Below are 22,366 nucleotides of genomic sequence, written 5' to 3' on the forward strand. Positions count from 1 at the left end.
CAAGGCTTTGTCTTACTGTATGGTTTAATTTGAGGATATCTTAAGCCTTTCTTCCCATCTTTAACTGTTCAAGTATGTCTGTTGTAATCAATAAGTTTATTGCTGTGAAATGACTTCTGATAGAGAATGGGTTCTATAACTGCTTTTGTTTTGTTTTCGTTGGATAAATTTCCTGTTGTGTGGGTGGCATTTTTCTCGTGGAGGTTTGCTGCACAGGGAAAATATCCACTTACCTTTTCTCTTATGCTTAATTAATAGCTTTATCTTTTTTTTTTTTTTACACCATTTTATCCTTTTCTCTTTAGCAAAGTAAATATGTATAAAATTTGAAGGAACCGAACTAACAATACATTCTGTGTATATTATTTTAATGAAGAAAATAAATTGATTACTGGCATTGGAACAGTATAAAATACCAGTTTGTACAGTATGACCTATATGTGACCATGTTACTCCCTTCCATTTCACACAAGGAAATAGACACAACTGCAGTTCACAAGTAATACCGGCTCCACCCTCTGGTGCTGGCAGTGTTTGGGGACATTATGCTGGAAAGAGCTCCTAGCGTGAGAGGATTAACACTAGCAGATTCTGTTCCATCTTTGCACTGTGGCTTACCTGCTGATTTTCTTAACTGTTCTTGTGCAATCGACAATGTGCTAACCTGCTTTTCTCTTTGTAAACATTTTGCATTACAGGCTGCATTTTTTGCCTTACTGTATAGAAAAAGAAAAAAGGCTGGGTTTATTATTGCACATTTTAAGCTTTTATACCTTTATCTTCTTGGAATGGTGAGATTGTGTACCGGACAGTCAGAACCGCAGGTCTGCTGTTAAGGGATTTTAAATTGTGCATTTTTAACACTACAGTGAAGTAATTTAAGATATCCCTTGTGTTCTTAGTATGAGGGGCTATTTTATGTCGTGTTGGCATAAGTTGTTTTGTAAAAGAGAAAGTGTTTCTAACGGTGTTTCAGTGTTTGTGCTGATACAAAGTAAGTTATTACTTTGCACTAGGTGGTTTGGCCACTGAAAGAATACTGTATTGCAAGGGAAACAATCTCTTTAGACAACAGACTCAATGTTTTACCAAGTTCTTTACTACTTTTGATTGATTTCTGATTGAGTTTATGGTTCAGATGGAGAATTGAGGTTATTTGAAGTAGGATAAGTAAACTTTAGTATATTCTATAAAATCACTTAGCTCAACTGCTGTGTTTAAAATACACATTTTAAATCCCTCTTTACAGACACTAAAGTAAAAATAAAAAATACGGCTTTCTGGGTTGTAAACACGTGGTAGTACTGGAGTATTGTATAGTCAATGTTAAATAAAAGCCAAAACTGGAATGTGCAGAAAATAGGATTTGGTTAATTTGTGGACTCATCTTTATTTTTGTCTTTGTTTAACTTTTTTAAAAATGAGATTCCTGGAGTAGATTGGTATATTCTGTTAAAGACTTACAGTGACCCATTTTGCTTACCCTATTGCTTCACAAGGGACTCGCCCAGGGACCATGACCTGCTGGTGTGTGTATATATTTACAAAAAACAAACCAACCACCCATTGGGATATAAGGTAGCAATCACAAACTAAAGACTGCGGCTTGTTTAGGTGCAATACCCTGATTCCCAAAGTTAGTTACAGTGGGTCTTAATTGTTTTGTGACAGGATTTATTCAGACTGCTGTACTCTTCATTTGATGTAACAAAATGCTATTAATCTAAATATTTGTAAATAAAGTACCTGTATCTAGATTAAATTAAAATGGTTTGCATTATTTTCTGAACTACAACAGGATTTCATATTTTCTTCAGGCAAACAGTTATTTGGCAGAAGTTGTTTTCATTGGAGAATTGTCCTTATTGTATAAAGAGAAGTCTACCTACGTAGCGTATAACGCCACATCACTCAGTAACTGACTTCGTTTTGTCCTTGTGTTTGGATCACACTTGCAATGTTTTCAGTCGACCTTTTTCAGTGTGAGATCAGCACACTTGGTGCCTGATAGTGTTCTCCCTTGACTGTACTTGGGGCCAAATTCTGTTGTTTGCATGTGTAATCCCCTGTAATAAACTTGGGTGCTCAAAATTAGAAGAGCAGATTGTCATATTGTAACATACATGTGCCAGACACTGGGCAAGTTCTTTGGAGAGAATGTGAAGTTCTTTTAATCTTTAATCCAGGAGAGCTTACTACTTGTGGGGTCACCTGCTTCTCTGGGTTACTTGTTAACCTTGCACCTGTGAGGAGGCCCCCTTGATTAGTAAATTGGTGCTCAGTACTCTTTATGGGTTAGACATTCCAGTACAATGTTCAAGTGTTTTTCATGGATAATAAAAGTGTTTGATGCAGTAACCTTGATTAAAAAAATTTTTCTTTGGTGGTGATGTTCACATAATACCAGAGGTAGTAAAGTTTCTTCGGAAAGATGTCTTTTGAAACCAGGTGTTTGGCTTCACACATTGATTAACTCCCCTAATTCCAGACTGTAGTTTCGAGAACTTTTTTGCTCATGTATCTGTTGTTTCAGGTGTGATCTTTCTGTATAGATGTGTGGTTCAGGTCACTCACCCTTACACAGAAGATCAAATGATTACCTTCCATTCCTGTCCACAGGGGAATAGAGAGCGTTCATGTGGCAGTTTAGAAAGAAGACATTTTACCCCCATTCATCACAGGGACAGAATGGGAAAAAGTGTCCCTAAAGGATTTCATTAATTGTGCAGAAGCCTGACTTTTCAGCATTTTGCTAAGGCCTGTGAAAATGAAACAAAGGAGAATGTTAAGTACAAAAGATAAACGCCAAATTAATTTTTATTTTGGGAGTAGATGTCTTCTAGAACTTAACTGTGTGTTAAATTTTATGCCACTTCCATTGCCTTTATTGTAACTCTGTTTATCCCACATCTTAATGGTCCAGGTCTGGCCAAACAGCTTTTGGGAATATAGCCCTCCATGGGTGGAGAGGGATGACTGCACGGCACCATTCTGTATGGTTATGGTTCAGAAGCTGTCTACAGGCCTAGAAAACAGGCCTTGGGAGTATATTAAAACCTAATTGATAACATGGAGTTTCATACTTCCCCTTACCCATGAAAAGAAGTCTGCTACACAGTCTTTGTGACAATAGTTGCTATTTAGAGAAATAAATGTATTTGTAGATCATGGAGCAGAGCCAGTAATTACAGTAGTTCAAAGATTTAAAAGTTGAACACAATTTGAATTTACCACTGGGTCAGATTCTGCTAGTTTTCCGCCAAAGAATATTTTTGGTTGAGGAAAAGCACCTCGAGTGTAGTAGTTTTATAAAAGATATTTGCATGTGGTGTATGTTCATTGATAGGCACAACATACTTCAATTTCCAGGCCAAAGATGGAGAGCCATTTGGAAGATTGCCATTTTCCTGGAACGAAGGTAAACGTTTGATGGCTTTACTGTTGATCTATGAAATGTAAAGTCAGATGAAAGACTATTTTATCTTTTATTTTCATATGAAAATAGATTTTAAACAACATCCAAAAATAAAATTTGACACTATAAATGAAGAAGGGCTTGAGTACATTTTTTTTTCTTTGCAGCTGTAGATTTTACCAGTTTATAGCCTCAAATTTGCTATTAAAATCACTGCTTTTACGGCAACACATTTCAAAGGTAAAAAAACAAACCCCCCAGCCATCCAGGTTTAAACTGTATACGAGTCTTCCATATGTACGTGGGGTTTGCAGAAACCCCGGTGTTCACAGCACAGTGAGCTAAGCTACAGCGGAGGTGCCGCGTCTGAGTTCCCCGCATCGGGGGCGAAACCAAGCGGCATTCCAGTTCTGCAGTGAGGTAGTAGAGAAGGGATTTCTTCAGAGTTTCCTCATCCGGCTGAGCAGTTCTTTTCCTGCAGGAATACAAAGAGGATGCATTCTTGCAACAGTAAAAACAAGTCTTCGATGAACAGAACTAAGTGACAGCACAATGGCTAACAGGTAAAACACGTATTTGAGTACCTCTTAGGAAAAATATTTTGAGATGAACCCCTATACAAAATTATCCAAGAGTAAAGTTAAAAGGCTACTTGACTGTAGGATAAGCTAGGATTCAGGATGTTCCAACTGAAAGTGGTAGTTAAAAGAACTGTAACATGTACCCCGCGAGCAGGAAGCTGGGGATGGCGTCAGTGTCGGTAGCTGTCTAGTAATTGTGACAGACCTTGTGGAACTTGGAAGGAGCTCTGAAAAGAAGGGAGATGAAAAGACAGCTCAGAAGCCAGCCCTTAACTCCAACCTAGTTTAGGCTTTCATCCCACATACCTGGATTATGACCCCAGACTCCAAAAGAATTCTAGCAATCTCCCCTCTACCCACTGCACCTCTAACACCTCCATTACTCTCCTGCATCCAGAGCGCCTGAACTCTCCAGGCTGCCACCCTGAGCTGATGAGTGAACCTGGCACCCAACCCTCCATGTACTCATCTTCCATGACTCTGGGCCGTCTTACCCCTAAACCCACCTTCTTTCCAATGCTCAGTGCCTCCGACACTCTTAAGACCTGCCCTGAGGCCCATGACAGTTTGGGTCCGTGCCTGACTTGGTCCCACCATAAAGGTTTTAAGGTAATCCTACTCAAATCGTGGGTCTGCTGCTGCTGAGCTGTGTGCCTCCAAAAGAGGCAGCTGTTTCTGAATGTTCTTGTGGCTCAGCCATACACTCTACTGCTCTGTGGTAGTGACAGATGAGCCCCGAAGTCCTGGTTTCATCTTTTGCTGTGACATTTTTCATTTTACACAATTTCTTCATCTATTAAAGGTATACTTCCTACCTCCTAGGATACCAAGACTACATGAGATAATATAAAGTGCTTAGTACACGCACACAGTAGGCACTCAAAAATGGCAGCTATTACCTATCGCTGGGTCCCTACTGACCAATTCCATGAGCCTGTTTCATGTTCCTCCTACTAAAGGACTGTTAACCTTGTTGAGGTCTCACGCAGAAAGCCTCTGGGAACTTAAGGGGTTGTAGAGACCCTGGGCTACGAGGTCTGAGTTCCAACCTCTGCTGAGGAGGAACAGTGGGCACAGCCAGTCATTGCTCCCCGAGCCACAGGGAGACGGACAGGCTAAACCAGGACTCAACGCTGGCCTCACAGCCTAAATGCTCTACAGACGGAGGAGAGAACAAGGAAACCCACCAGTGGAGGACATCATGAGAATTCGCTACGTCCCTGACAGGTCATCCAGTCTCCAATTTTAGGCCATTCCCTAAGCCATCACCTTATCCTCTTTCTAGGTCTACCAACCAACCGGGACCATTTTTGAAAGAGCAAATCTGTATTAAGTCTTCCAGAGACCTGAAGATGGCATTTGTGGCCCTCTGAGTCTCCTCTATCTAGATTATGGACCCCAAAGCTTTCAGGGACTTTCCATGTCCAGGAACAGAGCTTCCTCTTACCTGGCTTGGTCCAGGCTGAGAGTCCTCAGCAAGGGAAGACTCCGTCTGAGACAGACCGGGTGACGACGTGGAGTCTCCAGAAGTGCTAGTGACCAATTCCCCTAACGCGTCCACTTGTCTTCTCAAGCTGTGTAACGTGCCCTCCGTCTGCCGCTTCCCCTTAATCAACACTTCCGCTTGCTTGGACATACAGTGTCGGAGCTGGGCCTGAAAGTGTTGCGGTAAAATGGAGGGTTTTACACAGAAGAAAAGAACTCAGTAGCTTCCTCATGCTTAACACTTGATGGGCAAATCTGATTATCGTAAATTAGGAATAGCTGCTGAAAATGCTCTTATCCTAAAAAAAAAAAAAAAAAAACAGGAAACGTAGGCGGTGCGGGTGGCTGCTCTCTGCGCGCAGACTTTACCCTGCTGTGCTGCCATCAACCGGCCCGCCGCTCGGCCTCTTCTCCCCACTGTCACAGTGCTTCGGACTTCCGCATCCCTGGCCTCCCCACTAAATTATGACCCCGTCTCTCCCTTTCCAGACTCAGCAGAAGACTGGTTTATACTCAGTATCTTCAGTGCCTCTCACAACGTATTCAATCCTCCCCCCCACGCGACTTTCCGGCTTGCCCCCGCGCTGTTTCTTTGAAAGGGTTCTCTCCAAGTCTACAGCAGCTCTGTCCAACAGAACTTTCTGCGATGATGGGAATGTTCTGTATCTGCGCTGTCCAATAAAGCAGCCACTAGTCACACGTGGCTACTGAGTCACTAAAACTTGTGGCAACTGAAGAACCGAATTCTTACCCTGATGTATAATTCCTTTACATTTAAGAGCCACATGTGGCTGGAGGTTACTGAACATCAAGGACCTCCACTCCCTCAACACGGCACAGGGCTCCCTCTCAGCTCATGCTGTGTAGGGAGCCATTCTCCAAACACATTCTGCCCTTTCGTTCTCCCTCCCTCTCACTTTCCAACTCCCACCCGTACTCTTAACCCGCACATCTTTGGGTCAACGCTGATCGCTAAATCCCAGACTCCCTGAAAGCTGCCTACGTAGGGGGCGGCCCTGGAGGTCTCAGAGGCCTCGAGGCTCCACGTGTTCTCAGCCAAACAACTTCCTGTCTGACAGCCAAGCCTACTTTGCCAGTATTCCCCCTTTCCCCAACCACTGGCCTATGACCCCCCTTTTATCACTGGATCTCCATTTTCTGTCCCAAGTCCTTCGGTTCTGTCAGTTTTAGCTGAGGCAAAGCAGCATTACCCAGAACACTGGGCTCAACTCCAGAATTCATGGTTTGAACGCTAACCCCTGCCACTTACTGTGTGATGCCAACTTCTCTGAGCTTCCACCACGTAATCTAGAAAGCTGCTCATGCGGTACCAGAGGGAATGACAGCAGTACGTGGAGGTAAGCAATCTCCCCCCCATCCTCAACATGCCAAGTATCTCATACTGTACTGTTTTAAAGGGCAACCTTGAGTCGATCTTCACGGTGACGCAGTCTCTCGCGGAGTGCTTCTCCACGCCAGTGTTCGTCCTTTTTCAGAGGGAAAGGGAAACATCAGAGTCCCCAAACGTTGCTAGCCTTTCCCTCCTCCCGCCCTTCCCCAGTCCCATGTCTGTTTTTCAGCTTATCTGGGGGGAGGCGGAAACAAATTATCCTTCTAACAAAGTCCAGAGAGCCGCAGGATACACCCTTACCATTATGTGAGTCTGGGAAAAATTCAGTTTTTCTTCAAAAGGTGATGGTCTCTCACTCACAGTGAATGGGAAGTTCTCTTTCAAGCTTTCCAGCCCTCCTTCTAGGTTTTCATTCCTTTCCAAAATAGCCTCCAGATCTGCTGGTAGTTCTGGAAGAAACTGGTTGAGACTCTTCAGGCTGGTTCTAATTTCATCTTTCACCTCAGATTTAAGTGTTCGCATCGCGTCACTGATTTCCATCTGTCTTCTCTCCAAATCTTTTTGGTTTGTCATCTGAAGAGTGACAGTCAAATACCATTGGGTAAAATTTGGGACCTACTTGGAATTGAACTGTTTAATGCGTCGTGTACTTATGGAACTTTCCATGTAGGATTAGACTCTCCCAGTCTAAGTGTGACCTGCTCTCAGCCTGGTTACACTACAGGGTATCAGAGGTTTCTCCTGGGGTCATTTCTTCCTTCGTAGGGATCTGGGTCTCATAGACATGTTTCTGGCACAAAATCTAACATTTCAACACAGTTCTTTGGGACACGATAAAATTTCAGGCTGAAGAACTGCCATTTTTCTTTCAAAAACATAAGATGCTCGCTGAACTTATGGGGATTTTAAAAGTATATTTTGAACAAACGCTTTTTTCTTGTAGAGGTGCATTTCTAAGTTTTAAGACTAGAAAAACAGATTTGACTTAAAGGTCATTCTTATAATCAGCTTTCACAATTTCCACAAAGAAATACTCTTATTAAAAGAGCTATTTAAGAAACAAAATCTATCTGAGCCCAGCGGGGAGGGAGCATGCCTATCGAGCCTTCTCTGTCCTGGGCGGCCAGCGGGGGCTCCCAGGCACGCACCTGTTTCTTGAGCTCCGTGTACTCATGCTGCATCTGGCTGAGCTCCTTCATCAGGCGCCTGGCCCGCTCGTGGTTGTCCTGGGCCACCTGTTCGATCGTCGCCATCTCCTTCTGCATGCAGCTGTTCTCCTGCTTTTGCTCCTAGCACCGGAGGAGGGACATGACTGGGCTCTGGCACGTGGAGCCGTGTGCTGCTGGCTTACACACTCACTAGCTCCCTAACTCCATTTCCCATCGGGGCTCTAGCTGTAACGTGGGGTAACACTACCGGCCTTCTCTAGCGGCTGTGGTAGAGCTGGAGTACTACATGGTCAGAGTCTGTCAGCCCAGAGTCTGAATCCTAGCTCCGCAAACGTTACCTTTGATAATATGTTACCTTCCTTTCCTGAGCCTTCGTTACTCGTCCGCAACAGGAGCAGCAGCCACCATCACAGAGCTACCCGGAGGATGAAAACCTAGACACCTCCAGGCTATCTATACAGTCATGTTGCCAATCACTAGTGGTAAGCGTGTCCCCCTCTGGGAAACACACACCCATTCACACAACAGGGCTGCACTGGTTCCTCCAGAGGGTGTTAGAAAAATCCATTCCTGCGACAGTCTCTACCGCTGCCCATCTGCCTCCACCCACCATAGACTGTTGTGGACTTCAGAGTATCCCCTCTCCAAATTTTTATCCCAAATGTATTTTAGGGATAAAAGCATGGTAGACTGAGATCCTTGGTTTTAGGATAATGATGAATTAAAGCAAATGTTGACTGAAAAGGGCAGGATGAGAAAAATCCGTGAGCAGTGACCGCAGCTGGGCAAACGTGTTCAGCCTTCTCCCCCCCAGACCGCTGCAGCCCCCGCTGGTGGAGGCGTGAACAGAGGCTCCTTGCTGAGCGTGCGCTCTGCTTCGTGCTGACACTGCCTGTTCACATGACCATCTCCCCAGCCAGCAGGGCTCCTTTGGCCACAGCCCAGACTCCGGCAAAACCCACCATCAGCTTCAAGATCACACCGTGCATCCATACACCAAAAACAACAGCTGAGTTAGGGACTGGGCTGCCAGGTGAGCTGTTTTCTCCACACTGAAGCAGCGTTTTTGTTTAAAAATGTAAACGCGTTATTTCCTCGTAAGCCGCCGGGGCACTGGGTACTCACCAGAAGGTTTTTCTCCAGCTGGCTCCGCTGGATCCTCAGTGCTTCCTTCAGGCTGGCAACCTGCTTCTCGGCCTTCTTTCTCTCTGTCAAGAACTGGTTCCGTAAGAGGCTGAAGTCTGCCCTCATAGAGTCCGTCTCTTTCTGGAGAGCCTGCAGCTCACTTGACTTTTCCAGTAACTGCTGTTCCCGTTCTGAAAGCTGTCGCTCTGCAATGAGCATTTTCAGTCGTTCAGCCAGAGGCCCTGGGCCGGCCGTGGGCAGGTTGCGTAATGACACGCCACCCACTCGGGCATCACTGGGTCTTCCAAGTCCCCCGACCCGCATCAGAGGCCCAGGAAAAGGCCCTAAGGAAGGTGCCTCCCGACCAAACTGGGTCCCAGAGGGCCAGACTCCAAAGTGACAGACAGCAATTGTCTTCCCTTTGAGTGTCAGAGACCAGTGAGAATAAGCAGCAATCATGAGGCGTAGGAGACACGGCACAGACGGCCGAAATGCTTTTTGTACACCTGGATTTTAATAAAGGGAAGTGCACCCGTACTTTTCCTTCACGGGAGGCAGTGCGGTGGAAAGAACATGGAAGCTGGAGTGGCATGAGCCCTGTTTTATGCTGGAGGCGCCTACTTCCTGTTCAAGGGGAATCTTGTATGCAAACGCATAGTACATAGGGAGTACTCAATAAATAATGCTTATGAAGAAGAGTGACGGTTAAAATAGATTTTTCTAACCACGCTCTCTGGAGTAACACCCTACCCAGATTTCACTTTCACATGTCTGCTGTGGTCAGACTCAGCACATCCGGTAAGTTTCATTTTCACAATGAAATGGCTGGTCTGGATGTATCAAGAGTCGGGCCGGGGGAGGAGTAATAACCCTTTCACCAAGTCCACCTGAGAGACAACAACGTTTTCTGAGCATTATTAAACCCTGAAGCCTAAGAAAGAAAAATCATTTACTGATGTGGGAACAATCATTTATCCTGGGACTGACACATGGCTCAAGAGAGAGCAAACAGACCCAAAAGCAAACACCTGTCTTTTGGCAACATTCACTATGTCAAATTTGGACACAAGCAGAATTGTTAATATTGTTGTTTGATAGGGTGAGATGAAACGGATCATCGTTTCCAAAGCTCAAAATAGTGTACTTGGTAGAAAACCTTTAGAGTGCCTTCTGGAACTTCCTTGCCTTAACTGCTCTCTTCCTCGAGGCGGCATTCTCGAAGAAGGCAATATGGTCAAGTAAAAAGATCTCACAGTCTCAGGATCAAATCCCATCTCCACAAAGACAAAATGCCCTGTGTCTCTGAGCCTGTTGTCACCTCTCATGGGGCTAGCAGGATCCAATGGGGCATCTCCTCCACGCCACGCGCCTCCTGACCCCCTTCTAGGCCTCGGCCGGGCTCTGGGTCTCCTCTAAACACCTGGCAAGACCACCAGCGCCGCCCCCCCTCCCGCAGTGCCATGTTCAGCAACACATACTGGTCTGGGAGAGCGTTTTCTCCAGGGTCTCACTCCATCTTTCCTCTTCCTGCAAGGTCCTGACACGCTCCTCAGCCACCAGCAGCTTCGAGAGTACCTGGTCCAGCCTGCCTTTCTGCTCGCCTAATTCCCTCTCCAGCTGCTGCTGCTGCTCCTTCAGAGCCACGTTACTGGCTTCTAACTTCTTTTCTTCATATTCTCGCTCTTGCTGGAGTCTCTGAAACATCTTAATAGAGAACCACAGTCATAAAATAACAAATACAGTGTGTCCCAGATGAGGGAACCTTCATGGACACCAGCCAGGTTCCAGTTCCAGAGAAGGTAGGAACAGCCCACAGTGAGACAGTGAGTTCCCTTCACACAGGTGATCGTGCTGGGGCTGGAAAGCTATTTGGCCAGCATGTGAGGAGGGCATCATGCAGCCGGTGGCATGGGGCCAGCAAGAATCTTTACAGGACCCGTGTTCTGTGGTCTTAATGGTCCACAAATATTAATACCGAGAGAGTCAAAGCGTTGGTGTAAAATCCTCCCGGTTACACAGGGCGGATAAAGGCACTAGTCCTATGGGGGACCCTTCTGCACAGCCCCTGGCCGGGAAAAGCTCACCCCAGTGACAAAGTGTTTCTTTTTCGGTAAAATCAAAAATGTGTAGTACCATTTCTTGTTGGGCCAGCTTAGCCTTGTTTTCCTCAATCTCATTCCGAAGCTCTTGAAGCTGTTGCTGCTTTGTCTCCCCTTCTTTCCGGCAGTCTTCAAACTTCTTCATCCATTCACCGAGGTCCTTCTCGAGCCGGGTCTGTTCACTGAGCAGCACGTCCTTATGCTTGGTGGTGTGGAGCACGTCCTTTATGTGAAAGAACAAACGGAAACTACTAATAAAGCCATCTGCTCTAGGGCTGGCGAGTGCCCCTCCTGAGATCCAGCAAGTCTGGCCAATTAAACATGTAAGTCCCACTTCCTTTATTATCTCAGCAAACTTATTTAAGGCACCCAGAACGCAATTTAATCATCAGCTTTCCTCTTTTTAGTGTCTAAGAAGTAAGAGGACAGAAGACGTCACAACCGAAGAGATCCAGTTCTTCTGAACTTTAGTTGCTTCGTCACTGAGGTGGGAATGAACAACACCCACCTCACAAGATCGCTAAGAAGATTAAGGAGAGCTGCAAGTAAGGCTTAATTCACATTGAAAATGAACCTGAAGTCATGGTTTTGTTACTATCTGAAATATTTATGTGGGTTGAAAAACTCAGAAAATAATAAATTCTTCTTTCTGCAAGGAACCCAAATTAAAACTTTTTGAAAAAGTTACTATATTTCTAACACAGAAAATATTCATTAGAGGCCATGTAAGAATATTTTAAAGATGGAGTACTTTAAGTTCTATACATCTTAGAAACACAGAATCATAAAGACGGATGGAAGAATTCAGCTGTCTAATCCAATCCCTCATTTGCATGGTGGAAACTGAGGCCCAGAACTTGCTTGAGGTTCTCTGAAACTGTTATAGCACTATTCTCATAGGACAGCACTCAATTATCTCTAAGTACAAGGGTCAAGAATCAGCTCTACCGAACATCTGACAAGATGCAGGCCCAGCTACTCTGAAGTCGGCAGTCACCCTGCCGCTCACTGAGTGACCAAGTCTGAGCCCAGCCTGTGGAGGCCCTGTCTGTGCCATGGATAAGAGACAGTCCATCTGGTGCCTGAAGCCTCCCCGACGGGCTGGCTGAGGGTTTAGGCTCTGGTCTAGCCACCACCTTATTATCTTTGAGTAAAACTTTGAATCAAGAGTTCTAGGGCTAAAATAAATGAGAAAATCACTGCTCTGCACCTTAACTTTTGTGTATATATGTTTGTGTGTTATAAACGGCCCTATGGGACCTGCTAGTATGAAAAGGAACCAACCTACTTGATTTGTGTTTTTAACCAATTGTCTGCATGCCCTCAGGATACTATTAAATTACATTTGTTGTGCTTACCTGTTTTGCTAGGTTCAAATGGTCTTGGACATCAGCTAGTTCCTTCTGTAATGAGTTTACTGCTTCTTGTTTTTCTACAGAAGTAACATTTACATAACATAAATACACTTCTTTTCCAAATTCCCATCAGCCCCCCCCCCCCCCGAAAGTAGAGTGGAAGTGAATATAAACTTATTTCTGTTAAATGCCATACCATCTTATTAAAAGGTCAAAAGAGTGAGTTAACACACACAACCTATATCTGGGCCTGGAGCTCAGGTTTTGAGATTTACATGTTCAAAACCTCACAATAAAAAAAAATGTGTAGATAATACCTAGTGTTGATGACGTGCATGGTTTAAAAATGGCTACCTTCTACACTGCTGGGAGAAATGCAAATCTGGTTCAACCTTAAAGGGAGACAATCTGGGAAGAGATTCTGTATGTGTGCGGGCTGTGGCACTTACTAGCCCTATGACCTTGAGGAAGTTACTTCGCACTTGAGTAAGTCACAAGGAAACTAAGCTTAAGCTTCCTCATCTGTAAGTGGGTGAAAGAGTTTCTATCTCATAAAAATGTTGCAAGGATTAAACGAAGAAATGCATATAAAATACCTGCATCATGTCTGAGACACAGCAGTGCCCAACGAGTACGTTGGTAGCTAGAATTATTTAGGAACTTCTAATCACGGATGTTTACAAAATTTTGGTAATAAAGGTATTATCTGCATCTTTTTTGTTTTAAAACTACACACACATACACACACATACTAAAATCGGGAAGGATATTTACCACACTGTTAATAGGAATTACCTCTGAGGGGTGAGGTCAACAGTAATTTTTATTCCATCTTTTTGCTTGTTTTTAAATTGTTCTTTAAGGAACATGAACTAATTTTTTTTAAACAGCATTACTGAGATACAATTCACATATCAAGCATTTCACCGATTTTAAAGTATGCAATTCATTGGCTTAAGGATATTCACAGCATTGTGCAAACATCACCGCAATCTAATTTTAGAACACTCCCGTCACTTCTAAAATAAGTCCCATGCCCATTAGCATGAATTATTTCTATAATAAGAAAAGCAAACAATTAAAAGAAGAACCCGGGAGGCGGGACCAAGGGGCAAAGCCAGTTTACATCTCGAATGGCCAAGTGTTGGACACCAGGGTCAGTCCCCATGCAGATGATGTTTGCTAACAGCTCCTTCTGAGGAACAGCTGAGTTCTGGTTTTGTTTTTTTCAAGACTCTGCGCTTCAGCAAGACATGAAAAAGAGAAGAGGCTATGGAAACGCCTCTGGTTCCAGATACGCGGGTAGAAGAGGGCCAGCAGGAAACCAAACCCTCCCGGAAGAACGGCCCTCGTCCTCCCCCAGTGGCTGGTGGATGAGGAAGGTAAATGTCTGCTCTAAGAAGCAGACAACTGGACAGGCACATTCACGGCAGAGGGCTGACCACGCCGGACTGAAGGTGAATGTCTCAACAAGGACGGCTGCGTCCTCGCAGACGAACGAGGGCGTGTGGCAATTCCCTCCGCAGGGATCCGGCAGGACCGACATGCGGTTCTATAAATGCACATGTCTGTCTCCCTATCTTTGTCGTATAGTTTACGAAAGTACTAATACGGTTTTAACAAGGAAATATTTTTAGGTTATAAAACCTGACTTCTCATCTTTGTATAATTAAACTCCAAATTTGAAGGAAAACAAAAGGTTGTATATTCCGTAAAAAGAAGAACCTAACCGAGGAGAGAGCTCCCCCACCCCCACCGCCGCCACACCTCTTACCCTGTAGCCGCTGCTGCGCTGCTCCTAGGTCTTTCTGCAGTGAGATCTTCTCTCTGTTGAGTCGGTCTAGCTCCTGCTGCAGCTTTCTGACATCCAATTCCAATTTTTCTAAGTTTGCCTGCTCCATTTTGCTATTCTCTTCTGCAGCTGCTAAAACCCTACCGAGCAAGCAGAGTAAGTCAGACTATCGAACATAATACGTCCAAGCACGCAAAGACACAGCCGACGAACAGTGTTGCGCTTTCACCGGGTGGTTATGGACTGTGAATGATTATAAACCGTAACAAAACTTAAGGCTCTTCAACTCATTTTCAAAAGACATCTTATTTTCAGCTTTCCAAACAGGAGATTTTTTGGAAAGTGACTCACTAAACTGAAGTTTTATAAAAATCAGATATAAAAACATGGACAGCACTCAGAATTCCCCAAATCTGGTGATTAAAATAGATGGCTAGCTTCTGATAAGTGAGAAAGCAGGAAACACAAGTGTATAACAGGATTTGTCCAAAAAGCAGACAAGCACAAGCCTGCATTCTTTTAGCGATCGGAGTCCTCGAGTATGGGCTGCTTCCTTCTGGCCTCTCTCCCTGAGCGTAGTCGCTCTGAGACTCAGCCATGTTGTCGTGTGTACCAACACTGCATTCCCTTCCTACTGCCGAACAGTATTCCATGGTATGGATACACTCTATCCATTCACCAGCTGATGGACATTTAGGTTGTTTCCAGGTTTTGGCTGTTGCAAATAAAGCTGCTATGAACATTAAAGCACATCATTCTCTGTATGCGCATACGCTTTCACGTCTCATGAATAAATATGGAGGAGCGGAATGGCTAGCTCTTCCGGTCAATGTATGTAAGAGTTTTTAAATAACTGACAAGTTATTCTCCAAAGTGGTCCAACATTTTACATTCCCACCAATTGTGTATGAAAGTTCCATGCCAGCATTTGGTATGGTCAGTCTTTCACTTTAGCCCCCCCAATAGGTATGTAGTGTTAGGGCGACGTGGTTTTAATGTGCATTTTCCTAATGGTTAAGGATGATGAGCATCTTTTTATGCATTTATTTGCCATCCATTCATCTTCTTAAGTGAAATGTCTGCTCAAACCTTTTCCCCACTTGAAAACCTGGGTTGTTCGTTTTCTCATTATTGAGTTATGAGAGTTCTTTGTATATACATGCTCTGGGCACAAGCCCTTCATGGAAATACATGGTCGCAAAGATTCTTCTCCTAGTCTGTGACAGGTCTTTTCATTATCTTAACAGTGTCTTTTGAAGAGAAGTTTTGAATTTTGATGAAGTTCAATTTTACCAATTTATTCTTTTATGGACCATGCTTTGGGTGTCAGATCTAGGAAATTCTGCCTAACCCAAGGTCACAAAGGTTTTTTTTTCCCTATGTTTTCTCCTAGAAGTTTTATACTTAGGTTTCACATTTATGTTTATGGTCCATTTTGAGGTATTTTTATGAATAGTGTGGTTATTCATTTTTAAAGTTCATTTTTGGGGTTTTGGATATGCAATCCTTTCAGCAATATTTTTTGAAAAGACCGCCTTCTCTCTACTGAAAAAGATGCCTTTGCATCTTTGTCAAAATCAGTTGTCCACACATTTGTGCATTTACTTTTGGACTTATTATTCTGTTCCATTGACTGATTTTTCCATCTTTATACCAATTTTGACATCAGGTAGTGTTAGCCCTAACTTTTGCTCTTTTTCAAGGTTGTTTTGGTGCCATAGCTAAAAGGTTTTAGATTCTATGTCCATCCTTTGCATTTCCACATGAATTTCAGAACCTGCTTGTCAATTTCTATTTTGAAAGCCTGTTGGGATTTTGATTGTGATTGTTCTGAACCTAAAAATCCATTTGAGAACTGAATCTTAAGAATACTGCCTTTCTACCCACAAACAGGTTTCTTTCTCCACTTGGCTGTATCTTCTAGGTTTTGTTATTTTACCTAAGAAAATCCACAACTGTTTATTTTAAAAAGTGCTTTGGAAAAAGAAAAGCCTAAAAGGAAATGCACCCAGAAATGCTACTGGTGAGCTGTATTGTGATACTGAGTTTGTGGAGTATTTTTTTTTCCTTTTCTCTATTTTCCACTCTTTTTTTTAGTCTTCAGGAAGGGATCTTGCAAGCTTATTGGTTTTTACTCTCACCGTTTGGTCTGCGCCAACTTCTTTTCCCAGCTGGCCTGTTTTTCTTCGAGATCTTCCTTTTCTTTGCACAAAGACTCAATACACGACTGTAATGCTCGGGTCTCAGCAGTCATCCGCTCTACTTCCCGTTTGTCCCTCTCGAGCAGCTGCTTCTGCCACTCTATCTCCCCTCTCTGTCGCAGGGCTGTCTGCTGCAGACTCTCTAACTGCAGCCTCTCCTAAATCAGATAAAAGGGGACTCACACATGCCCAAAGAGAAAGACTGCAGTAGGCTAAGGCGAAAACGGCTTTATTACCTCCAGCACTTCGACCTGAGTCTTCTCCAACTCAGACACCTTTTGGTCATGCTGTAGCTTCAAACCTTGCAGCTCATTATTTTCAAGTTGCAACATGTCCAGAATATTCTTTAATTCTAAGAGGAACAGAACACGGTCCATGATATTAAATGAAGTTGGAAACATTTACAAAATGAAACAGAAAATAATGCTGTTGATACAAGAAACAATAGGTCATCAAAACATATCTATTGTGCTGAATTAATGGAGTTAATTGTATTTTTTAAAAGATTTTATTTATTTATTTGAGAGAGAGAGAGAGAAAGAGGCGTGCACACGAACAGGGGGAGGAGCAGAGGAAGAAGCAGACTCCCCACTGAGCAGGGAGACTGATGTGGGGCTCGATCCCAGGAACCTGAGACTATGACCTGAGCCAAAGCCAGACGCTTAACCACCTGAGCCACCCTGGAGCTAACTGTATTTTATGATATGGATTATGTATTTTAATGAAAAAAAAATCCTTTAAAATATTGCTAAACATTAACTTTTTGTTAAAAACATTTTAATAAAAACATTAACAAAGATCTAGTTTTAAGAGCAATTACCCCAACTACATGAATTTTAAAATAGGAAAAATGTTAAAATACATAAGCTGAGATTCAGATAATTTTTTATCTTCTAAAATACAGATTTTCAAGTATTAACTCTCTTTTCTGATTATACAAATATTTGCTCACTATAAAAATTTCAAGAAAAAGTAAAAAGAAAAAATGAAAACCCGTTATCACCCCACATCCAAAGATGATCACTACAGCCACAGCATTTTGATGTATTTTCTTCTAGGAGTGTGTGTGCACGTGCATGCGTGCAGACGTGTGTGCACACACATGCACAGATTTTCAAAATAAACTGGGACTATGCTCTATATTCAGTTTTATATCTATTTTTTCAGGCTTCCCATCAGCATTTTTGCATGTCATTAAATATTTAAAATGTGGCTTTTAAATTGGCCAAGTTTCCAAATTCTGTTATTATAAATTTTGCTACAAGTAACCAACTCAGCCAGCTTGATTTGGAAAACAAGGAAATAAAGATTTACTGACTTACTAAATAAATACAACATTGCTGCCATATATATGAATGCTTGCCCTCTCTCAGTAACTAGAAATGGGCTAAACGGTTCAATAGGTGTGAATTTTCAGACCTGAAATACTGGGGGGCTGGGCCAATTTATTTTTCTATCCAAAAGCCTGTTCAGTGTTCTTCCTTCTCCATACCCTGGTCAGCAATGATTATGACTATCTTGCTCTTAAATAAACTTTACCAATCTGAATGGCAGAAAATAGCGTATTCCTTTTATAATACTGCTTTTCTTTGCTCATTTGTAACAAAGTTGAACTTTAAAAGAAGTCTATTCCACCCTTTATATTTTTTCTGTGATCTGGAATAGAGATATTTCCAACCTCTGACTTTATATGATTGCTTTCCTCTAAACTTACCAGTTTTATGCTTAGACATCTGCCCTAAAACTACCTGAAGATTTTCTTCCTCTTTTTCAATTTCCTGCTTTATGAATGCGAGTTGAGTTTTTTTTTCACTAATCTGGACATTCAGTTCTCCTTTCTGAAAACTGAGTTCTTCCAGAAGAGATTTTACTTCCTGTGCCAAAAAAAAAAAAAAAAAAAGAAAGAAAAAAGCTCAGCTCTGCTTTACAAAATTATGAATAGAAATTACACTGAAATCAATTTTGTTATTAACTATTTCATTTCACAAAAATTCTAAACTGGAAACAAGTTCAACTTTGTCTTTTATGTCAAGAACAGCACTGTGTTTTATTTTACACTAACGTATTTCTGTTCAATAGAAGAAAGTCACACATTACCTTCGCTTAAAATGCATAAACGGTATTTATTCTGTGCAAGGCACTATGTTATCGAAAGAAAAGGCTGGCTCTGATACATCTCCTGCCCTCAAGAGGCTGAGCACCTTGGGGAAAATTAGGCAAGGAGCATAAACACGATCATGAAAGGCCAAGATGCCCTAGCCAATGTGCAGAGTGCCCCAAACTCAGAAGACAGAGAAACTCCTTCCAAGGTAAAGGAAAAGTCACGGAAGTCTTCTTAGTGGCATCAAAGTGAACCATGAAAAATGGGTAGGATCTGGACATTCCCAAAAAGGAACTTCCTAGAGAAGAAATGGTATGAGAAAAGGCACAGAGGCAGAGAACCTCCATGGGAGAGCTACCCATGCAGCCACAGCCTGCATATGCAACACCACATTAAACTGATGTTACAGAGGGGTCAAGGTTCAATTTATATTTAAAGAACACTTAACAGGCTGTCTGATAGAAAAATAAAGTCTCAAAATAAATCTACAACATCATCCTAGGACTCTTAAAAAAACCTAGTGAAAAACACACCCGAATGTGATTGCACTTCTCCGTCACTTCGGTTTCTCCCAGTCTCAGCGCTTCCTGGAGGTCAGCTTTGGCCTGGACCATGCTTTCCTGGAGTAGATGCAGCTCTTCCTTTTTATGCCCTAACTGCCTGTCCAAGTCCGCCATCTCCTGCTGCTGACCCGACACCTGCATTGAAGAAAAGGGAAGAATGCGGAGCTTGCCAAAGGCCGTGCAACCTTCAGCACTTGCTGTGATGGAGAATACCCCATTCAGCTAATGGGACTGGGGGAAATGAGGACTAGCCTCATTGTACTTATCCCAGCCGCAAGAGGCAGGAGGGCCAGGCCGGGGCTGCAGGCATAAAATGCCTAATAAAGATCCTGAGCTCACCTATGTAAAAGCACTCAAAGCACAGCAAAAACAATACGATAAGAATGATTATCCCTCGGGTTATGGTTTTCAAAATACTCACATATTTATACCTTATTCCATTTAACAACTATCTTGGCATGGAAGTCAGGCAGGGATTTTAAAAATTTCTTCATTTTGCAAATTTAAAAATGACTTACAATTTTAAGGACGGTACACATTTGTTTATATAAAGAGCAGAAAATGCAGACACGCAAAAGGAAGAAAACAGAAAATATTCATAATGTCCCCTTATCAGATGACAGCTTTGGTACTTTGATATAAACTAAAAATACAAGCACAAGTGTTCATAAACACATTTGGCACAAGTGATCTTAGGGTGCATCCTGTTTTGAGACTTACTTCTTTCACTCATTAATATATTCCACTGAGTCGGGATTCAAACTTGGGCTGGACTCTACTCTTAATCACTAGGAAATACAGCCTCATTTATGCTTTATATCTTCTTTTGTATTTTCCAGTCTTTTCTACAATCGAACATGCATTACTTTTTATAATCAGACATTAGGATTAGAAATGATGTAGGTTCCAAAGCAGCACGAGCTGGTTTTTCAAGGCATCTGTTGCCCTACCTGCCTTTTCAGCTTCTCCAGCTCAGCTTTCTTGGCCTGCAGGAGGGTCTCTGACTCTTTAAGGACCTGCAGGTGGTGATCCTCGCTGTGCTGCGCCGTCTCGAGGTCCTTCTGCAGTTTCTGCAGCCTGCGAACACCAGCAGTACTAGAGCGGGGCCCAAGGGAGGCTGGACCCCAAGCGCTGTCTTCCAGCTCGAGCCCCGTACGCCCGACAGAGGCTGTACTTACTCTCCTGTCAGGACCTCCTTCTTCTTGTTTAGACACTGGAAGTCTGAGTCTTTTGCTGCCACAACTTCATTTATTTCTTTCAAGATTTCCTCTTGCTCCATTTTGTGCTGCTCCAAATCCTTTGTGTCAGCCTGGAGCAGCCTAAAACACATTGCTTTATTCTCCACGGCCCCTTAGACTTAACCTGCGTTATTTATCATAAGGCGACTGTTATCCCGTGAGGACCAAACTTCTCACTCGTCTCACTGAACAGCTGAGGGACCCCACCTACCTGAGCCGCTGGTCAGCTTTGACAAGGTTAACAGCAGTTTCCTGGGCTCTCTTTTCTAACTCCTCAGCATCTTTCTCGGTTTGCAATAAACTTCTCTTGGCATCAGCGAACTTCTCGACAGCATTTTTTGTCTAAAAAAGACATCGTCATTAAAAGCAATTCAGTTATCATACTGCCGCACAGCTATTCTGGTGTAAATTGGTACAACTCTTTCGGAAAACAACAAGGCAAGACAAAAGACTGGTAAAAATGTTCAGTCACTTTGACTCTCCAATTCTCGGAAAAGAATTCAGGAGAAAAAACTATCACAAATAACAGATTCAATAAGTGATAACACATTAACACAATGGGATACTGTGTAGCCTTTAAAATGACAACACAGCAACATGGAAGAATGTTGTTGATATTATGTTGGCTGAAAAAATAAATTTAAAATGGTATAAGTACTCTAAGAGCAACTATGTAAAACTGGATCTCTGCCCACAAAGACAGAAAGGCTACAAAAAAGAAACAGTCCCTTAAGGGTAGTGAGGCTATGAATCTTTTTACTGTACAGTCTGTACAGGGGCGCCTGGGTGGCTCAGTTGGTTGAGCGTCTGCCTTCAGCTCAGGTCATGATCCTGGGTCCTGGGATCGAGCCCCGCATCTGGCTCCCCGCTCAGCGGGAAGTCTGCTTCTCCCTCTGCCTGCCACTCCCCCGGCTTGTGCTTGCGCTCTCTCTCTCTGACAAATAAATAAAATCTTTAAAAAAATAACCTGTATATTATTACACTATTTTGATTAAAAATATCTCCCCAATTAAGCGACAACAAACTGATTTTTACCAATATTCCCTCCTCATAGAGATTATTCTGTACTGTTTTATCATGGTAAATAAAACCTCAATGATTTAAAGATGATTATTTATGGCTGAGAAACACAAATACTACATATTTTTGTTGAAGTATTTAAAAATCTTCCTATACAAGATCTGGCAAAAACAGATTTTTCTTTCTTTCTTTTCAAAAACAGTTATTTTTTTTTAATCAACTTGGTTTCCTTTTTCTGTCTAAAATAAGAGGCTTAAAACAATGTCATCAAAGGTCCAAAAATAGTGTTTGATTTGCACTTGGTTGAGCAGTGACTCACCTTCAGGCAAAAAGCTCCAGCTCTGCAGTTGCGCTAAACTCACAGGCGTATGTTAAACTCGCCTACTAAATACCCCGTGTGGAGGCAGAAGGGCTGGCAAGCTCCCAAACAGCTAAATATTTCCTTATTTTTTAAATTTAAAATCAATTAACATAGAGTATATTATTAGTGTCAAGGGTAGAATTTAGTGATTCATCAGTTGCATACAGCACCCAGTGCTCAGTACATCCGGTGCCCTCCTTAATGCCCATCACCCAGCGACCCCATCCCCCCACACCCTCAGTTAGTTTCCTAGAGTTAAGAGTCTTGTGGTCTGTCTCCCTCTCTGATTTCGTCTTTTATTTTTCCCTCCCTCCCCCTATGTTCATCTGTTTTGTTTCTTAAATTCCACATATGAGTGAAAGCATATGACATCTGTCTCTGACTGGCTTATTTCGCTTAGCATAATATCTTCTAGTTCCATCCACATCATTGCAAATGGTTAAGATTTCATTTTTTGATGGCTGAGTAATATTCCATTGTACATATAAAGCACATCTTTATCCATTCATA

General features: G+C 42.7%; 1 protein-coding gene across 5 annotated transcripts in view; it reads right to left on the minus strand.

The window, feature by feature from the left end:
- Positions 1-259: 259 nt before the first annotated feature.
- Positions 260-22,366, minus strand: part of CNTRL (centriolin) — an 81,010-nt gene continuing 58,903 nt past the window's right edge. For 3 of the 5 annotated variants that reach the window (XM_045791042.2, XM_045791046.2, XM_045791044.2), the window contains 18 exons: positions 20,687-20,817; positions 20,416-20,556; positions 20,188-20,314; positions 19,208-19,372; positions 18,288-18,447; positions 16,810-16,925; positions 16,514-16,731; positions 14,355-14,512; positions 12,584-12,657; positions 11,260-11,448; positions 10,605-10,830; positions 9,127-9,332; positions 7,981-8,121; positions 7,133-7,405; positions 6,906-6,968; positions 5,444-5,650; positions 4,140-4,223; positions 260-3,890 (listed from right to left, as the gene is read on the minus strand). In XM_045791042.2, coding sequence (XP_045646998.2) covers positions 4,167-4,223; positions 5,444-5,650; positions 6,906-6,968; positions 7,133-7,405; positions 7,981-8,121; positions 9,127-9,332; positions 10,605-10,830; positions 11,260-11,448; positions 12,584-12,657; positions 14,355-14,512; positions 16,514-16,731; positions 16,810-16,925; positions 18,288-18,447; positions 19,208-19,372; positions 20,188-20,314; positions 20,416-20,556; positions 20,687-20,817 — 2,652 coding nt within the window. In that variant the 3' untranslated portion in view covers positions 260-3,890; positions 4,140-4,166. The remainder of the gene's footprint in view (positions 3,891-4,139; positions 4,224-5,443; positions 5,651-6,905; positions 6,969-7,132; positions 7,406-7,980; positions 8,122-9,126; positions 9,333-10,604; positions 10,831-11,259; positions 11,449-12,583; positions 12,658-14,354; positions 14,513-16,513; positions 16,732-16,809; positions 16,926-18,287; positions 18,448-19,207; positions 19,373-20,187; positions 20,315-20,415; positions 20,557-20,686; positions 20,818-22,366) is intronic. The other 2 variants (XM_087869404.1, XM_087869403.1) reach the window with 2 other exon arrangements.

This window comes from Ursus americanus, chromosome 18 (assembly GCF_024610735.1).
Source record: "Ursus americanus isolate L20-20 chromosome 18, mUrsAme1.1.p, whole genome shotgun sequence".
NCBI lineage: Eukaryota > Metazoa > Chordata > Mammalia > Carnivora > Ursidae > Ursus > Ursus americanus.